At 46.6% G+C, this 6,191-nt stretch overlaps 1 protein-coding gene across 1 annotated transcript; it reads right to left on the bottom strand.

Moving 5' to 3' along the window:
• Positions 1-4,168: 4,168 nt before the first annotated feature.
• On the bottom strand, positions 4,169-5,135 carry LOC126506105 (40S ribosomal protein S2-like). Its single transcript, XM_050149409.1, has one exon. The coding sequence runs from the start codon at positions 5,098-5,100 to the stop codon at positions 4,219-4,221; it is 882 nt and encodes a 293-aa protein (XP_050005366.1). The 5' UTR covers positions 5,101-5,135; the 3' UTR covers positions 4,169-4,218.
• Positions 5,136-6,191: the final 1,056 nt, after the last annotated feature.

Consider the following 6,191-nt stretch of genomic DNA (forward strand, 5'->3'; position numbering starts at 1 on the left):
ACAGTGTGTCAAGGGCTTGGCCACAACTCTATGTGGAGAGTCCTGTTCCTCTGTCCCCTAGTTACTCATGACTTACAGGAGGCTGTTGTTCTGTGGTGCTTCTCCGGTCAGAACCCTGGTTGAGGGAGAAGTGTGGATGCAGTGTGGTTGAGGGAGCCTATAACTTTAAGATATACTGTGTGCTAGGAACTGGACCGAATCCAGCAGTCAAGAGAGCTGCCTTTCGTCTACATAAGACCACGTCCAAAAGTGGGCTAGTATCTTAAAGTCTATTGGCTGAAGAAGTTCCGACAGCACCTTTGGGCACAAACTGGACTCCACTACTTAGCACATCAACGCACCCTGTTCTTCCGTGTCCCAATGGTCAGTCTTGAAACCTGTGGCTACTTGCCAGTGCTGGAGAACTCAGTTGCATCTCTGAGATGGGATAGCATTTGATTCTGGCTCGGACTTTTACTCACAGTAGGTCAGGGAGGGGAGCTCTACTGTAAACACAGCACTTTATAAACATACCATGGCAGCAGGCACGAGTGGAGCAGGGTTCAGAGCTTAATAACATCATCGATTTCCAGTCTGCTTTCAGACCAATTTGGTCTTGACCTCCCCGTGTTGGAGCTCAGGCTCCGTGGGAGTTGAAGGAATTTCCTCACTTTTGAGATCAAAGGGATCCTTGTTTCGTTCTTCGTGTCACTGGCCTCCCCGGGCCTCCTAGACCCAGGGACAGTCAAGGGATCAGGAAGAAAATCTGAAAATCACAATGGGGGCAGTGCTGCCACGGGGGAGGCATTTGGGGGACCTGGGTGAAACACGTACAGGGCTAGGTGGAATCTGAGGCATGGAGTAGGTAGAAACAGAGCTTTAAGGAGGCCTACTATGTCTAGAGTAGTTCTACACAGTAGCAGATTGCTCTGAGTTCTACTCAAGTCCTAAATGCCATGCTGGGCATACATCCATATGTAGTAGTCACATGCTCTTTTTTACATGACAAAACCTGGTATGTGTGCATGAGTGTGCGTGCACATGCATGTGGTAGTCAGAAGTCAACTTTGGATGTCTTCCGAGTCACTGTCCACCTTGTTCCTGGAGGCAGGATTTCTCACTGGCATGGATGGAGCCCACCAATGCAGCTAGACCGGCTAGCCGGTGAGTCCTAGGGATCTGCCTGTTTCTCCCTCCCCGGTGTTGGGGTTGTAGACTCAGGGCACGTACTTAGCTCTTAAAATGTGGATTCTGGGGCCCGAATCAGGTCCTCATGCCTCTGTGGGAAATACTTCATCCATTGAGCCATCTCCCTATCCTGACAAAACTTAAAAAAGAACCCCACTTTAATAGTTAGAACATGTGCTGTACTCACCAGTAACATTGCTAAGAGGTTCACGTTGTAGACAAATGGAAGCCATTTGTATCTGGGATGTCAATACCACCCACCCAGTCTGGTCGGTCCTTAACGAGAACTTGTATTGTGAGGGTTGATGTATGTTCATGAGGGCCTACATCAGTGCCTCTGAGTATTGTCAAATTCCTCAACTTTGAATGTCAAACTCGATATGATTTTATTTCCAAACTCTATCCTGTTGTTTATTCTGCATAGTACAGTTAGGCCATCACATTAATTAGAAAAATATGCACGTGTTGGAACATCGAGGGTTTAAAGAGGAGGTAGGCGTCCCCATGGCTTACGTTCACTTGGAGACCAGGGATTTGCTTCTGTGACTGAAGGAACAGTAACAAAAATACTATAATTCCCTAATTCCAAGGAGGCCATTTCTTTATATTTTAATAATGTTACAGTCATGCTTGCTAGCTGATGTGCGTGTTTTGTTGCTGTGGCAATTAATTAGAAAATCAATGCACCACCTTGAACAATTGCGTTAGGATGCGTGGAGTCCGGGGGTTTATGTTTGGAAAGTTTTCTATAATTGAGGTTTGTTCATTTCCTTTGTCTCTCTCACACAAAACTCATTTTCCCCTTTCCTGCCAATGTGTGTACCGTGATATGTGGGACTTGTACGTTGACACTAGACCGATATAAGCGCAGTGAGTTCAGGTTGTATCTTACTTCTGGGTGGGAAGGCCGCTTGACGAGGCTAGGAGAATGGTCCGGGAGCGAACCCTAGCTCTGCTTCTTCCTAGCTATGGAGGCCTAGCATCTTCAGCTGTGGAGGAGGGTACCTACTGAAGAAGATACAGGGGGGAGTGTCTTAGCTGCTGCTGTCCTGTCTCCGGCAGGGAATGCAGAATAACACGTGGTCAGATGAAACCACAGGACACCTTGGGACATTTGTTTACCAAGCAGTCACAGGTAGAGGACGGTGCCTCTTCCCCACCCTGCTGGTGGGAGAAACCCTCAGCACTCTGCCGTCCTCAGGTAGTCTGGTTAGTACCTTTCACGCAAGTTTGATTCTGGACACTGCTTTGGTCATAACTAGGCAGCGCAAACCCTTCCATAACAGCAGGTGGACCTGTGCACCAATCCAGGTACCGCAGCTAGGGGAGCAGACCCAGCAGAGTCTCCCAGATTCTCACACTGTCGAAGGGGGAGGACAGTCCTCTAACATCTTAGCCACAGGCCTTTGATCTTACCTGCCAAGTTTTTCTTGAGCGTTCATTATGCCTTTAAATAAGTCATTAATTTTACCAGTCACTCTGTTTTTGACATTCATTATGCTAATGAACCCAATCTTGAGTGTTGATGGAAATAGAGATAAAGAAACTCTTGCGCCCTGGAGAAGCCCTTCTAACCACTTCTAGGCATCACTCTGTGTGTGTCTGTGTGTATCTGCCTGTCTGCCTGCCTGTCTGTCTGTCTTTCCCTTTGTATGTGTACATGCCTATATGTGAGTATGCATGCATGCAGAACCCAGGGGCCAACCTTGGCTTTCATTCCTCAGGTGCTGTTCACCTTGGTTTCTGACACAAGGTCCCCATTGGAACTCACAGAGTAGGTTAGGCTGCCTGGTCGGTGAGTCTCAGGCACCCAGTGCTTCCCTCTCCAGCGCTGGGATTGCAAGTGCATGCCACACAGATGGTTTTACATGGACTCTGGGATCGAACCCAGGTCCTTATGCTAGCAAGGCAAACACTTCACCAACTGAGCTATTACACCAGGACTGATTTATTTATTTTTTTTAAAGTGTGAGTAACACATTGGTCAGTTAAGGCTGGACAAGCTGGCTCTTGCTTCTTGTTGCACCATCCCTGTGGAGGCACTTGGAAGTGAATTATGTACTGTGCCCCTTCTGGCTGCTGTGATTCCCATGAGCTATTGCATGTAATGTATATGAGCTCCGTTGTGACTGCTGTGTGAGCAAGTGGCAGCTCATCATTAGCTTCGTAATTACTGTGGCCTCCTTGCCAGTCTGGAGTCCTAGCATGCTTCCGAGTCTTATCTTGGTTCCCAGACAATTCCCCACGAGAAGGTAGGGTATAGGCCTGGAGAGATGGCTTGGAGGTTAAGAAGACTGGCTTCTCTTCCAGATGACCAGGTTTGTTTTCCAGCACCCACATGCTGGCTCACGGCCATCTGTCAGTTGAGTTTCTGGGTACCCAACAGCCTCTTCTGACATGCAAGAGTACCAGGCACACATGTAGTGCAGAGATATACATGTAGAACAAACACCCATATACATAAAATAAAATGAAAATTATAATAGTTTTAAGAGGAATGTAGGTTATAATATCTATTATATGAAGACTGGGTGTTATGAATTCACTTTATTTGCTAAAATTTATTGTAATCCCCAAATCAGTGTGGACAATAGTGGAAAATTTTAGCTCCCCAGTGGGAATGTTCCCAGAAGAAGTGGGACAAAGGCACACTGGTGCTAACTCATACAGTAACCAATGTCGCTTCTGTGGTCTGTGGAGAGGCATGTTTTTCCAATTTCTTTGTGGCTCTTTTGAATTATTTGTTTATTGGTGCTTTCTCTGTTAAACCAGCCCCTAAGCCATCCCATGCTGAGGTCCTCTCTAGTGTTCAGGCTGTGAGGTACCCCAAGGAGATGCCCACGTTCAGGCCTGAGCTGTAGCTCTGCTGGCTTGTCCACTATCAGTCCACTATGGCCAAAGATAAGCTGTCCTTTCCAGAAATACACATAAATTACGGATAAGTATTGATCAGTTCATAAAAGTGTTATGACTGGATCATAACATTGTAGGATCTTTTTTTTTTTTTGTTAACAGACTTAATTCACTTTTATTTTCCTTGTATAAAAACCCTTATGTGGTGGCCACAGCTGGAGCCTGGGTCCTCTGAACAGAGACTCTGGTGTGGTTTTTCACAAGATGGTCAGTGAATTCCTGATAAGGAGACTTGGTGAACACAGTCTCTTTCCAGAGGTCGGGGGTCAGGTAGCTGTAGGTCTTAGAGATGGCATCAAAGGTGGCCTTGGCAAAGTTGCCCAGGGTGGCAGTGCAGCCCCTGGCTGATGTGTAGCAGTCATCGATGCCAGCCATCATCAGCAGCTTCTTGGGGACAGGAGCAAAGACTATGCCAGTGCCTCTGGGGGCAGGGATGAGACGCACCAGCACAGAACCACAGCGACCTGTCAGTTTGCAAGGAACAGTGTGGGGCTTGCCAATCTTGTTCCCCCAGTAGCCTCTCCGCACAGGGACAATGGAAAGCTTGGCCAAGATAATGGCCCCACGGATGGCAGTGGCTACCTCCTTGGAGCACTTGACACCGAGACCTACGTGACCATTGTAGTCCCCAATAGCAACGAAAGCCTTGAACCTGGTCCGCTGGCCTGCCCTAGTCTGCTTCTGCACGGGCATGATCTTCAGAACCTCATCCTTTAGGGAAGCTCCCAGGAAAAAGTCAATAATCTCAGATTCCTTAATGGGCAGGGAGAACAGGTAGATCTCCTCTAGGGACTTGATCTTCATGTCCTTAACCAGGCGGCCCAGCTTGGTGACGGGAATCCACTCCTTGTCTTCAGCTTTACCTCCGCGAGCCCCGCGGCCTCGCCCTCGGCCACGGCCTCGACCACGGCCGCGGCCCCTCAGACCGCTGCCGAATCCTCCGCGGAAGCCGCCACGGCCTCCTAATCCTGGGCCCCCGGGTCCTCCGGACCCTCCCGCTGCACCGGCGTCATCCGCCATTTGGTGTTTTCTAGAAGAAGAAGAAGGTCAACCATTAATTTTTTGAGTATTGTTTTTCCTCTACCTTAAAATCTTTAGTTTGGTTGTGTATCTGTGTGTGTATTTAGATTTCATGATTTCCAGTTGGTCTTGAACTTGCTATGTAACTGAGAATAATCTTGATCTTGAAAAAAAAAATTAAAAAATTTGGTTTATTCTTTTGATTTTGAATTTCTGATCCTCCTACCTTAACCTCTCAGGTGCTGGGATTACAGGCCTGTTCTCTGCCATGTTTAGTTTTCTGCAGTGCTGAGCACTGGGCCTGGGGTTTGGTACATGCTAGGTAAGCATTCCAAATGTGCTACAGCCCCAGCTGAGTAGATATTTTTAACATGGTTGAGAATGTGGAGCTGTTAAACAAGTGTATAATAATAAATAGATCTCCATTACTTTCCACTGCTTTTACTTTTCAGTCTGGTTTTCAGTGGGCGTTTTGATAGTTTCTCTCAGCAAAGTGCTTGCTGCAGAAGTCCAGCCTGCCTCCTGATCTTTTTTTTTTTTTTCTGTCTCCTGATCTTGAGGGTGTTATTTTGTCGCTGTTAACGATACTTTTGTTTCAGGGACTTCAGGTTCTCTATGTCCATGGTCTTGCTTTTCTTGCCCCATGGTGTTCTTTCCTTGGTTATGTCTCCTGATGTCTTTGAAGTAAAATATTTGAAGTTTTTCAGCCCTGTCTAGTTGCTGAAGTCTTGGTATCCAATCCTTCTGTTGGGGTTTAATCTTTTTACTGCCAAGGGCTCATTTTCATGTGTCTTAGGGTCTGTGAGTCCCCAGGAATTTTGTGTTTGCTTCCCACAGTGTCCCACAGTGTCCCACAGTGCCTTGGAGATGTTAGCAATGGCAGTGGTTTCATGTCGATTTCATGGTATGTCAAGTGTGGGTGTGTATTTTTTGTGAGTATGGGGTTTGGCTATGTTGGATATGTAAGGTTGGAACTCTATCCAGTCTAGATATTTATCTGGCTTTCAAAAATACATGGAAAATATTTTTTTGTTTTTTGTTTTTTGTTTTTGTTTTTTTTTTTTTTTTTTGCTGCTGTTGCTACTTTTTTT

Source organism: Alexandromys fortis, unplaced genomic scaffold (genome assembly GCF_014885135.2).
Source record: "Alexandromys fortis isolate MF-2015 unplaced genomic scaffold, M_Fortis_MF-2015_v1.1 scaffold_48, whole genome shotgun sequence".
In the NCBI taxonomy this organism is placed as follows: Eukaryota; Metazoa; Chordata; class Mammalia; order Rodentia; family Cricetidae; genus Alexandromys; species Alexandromys fortis.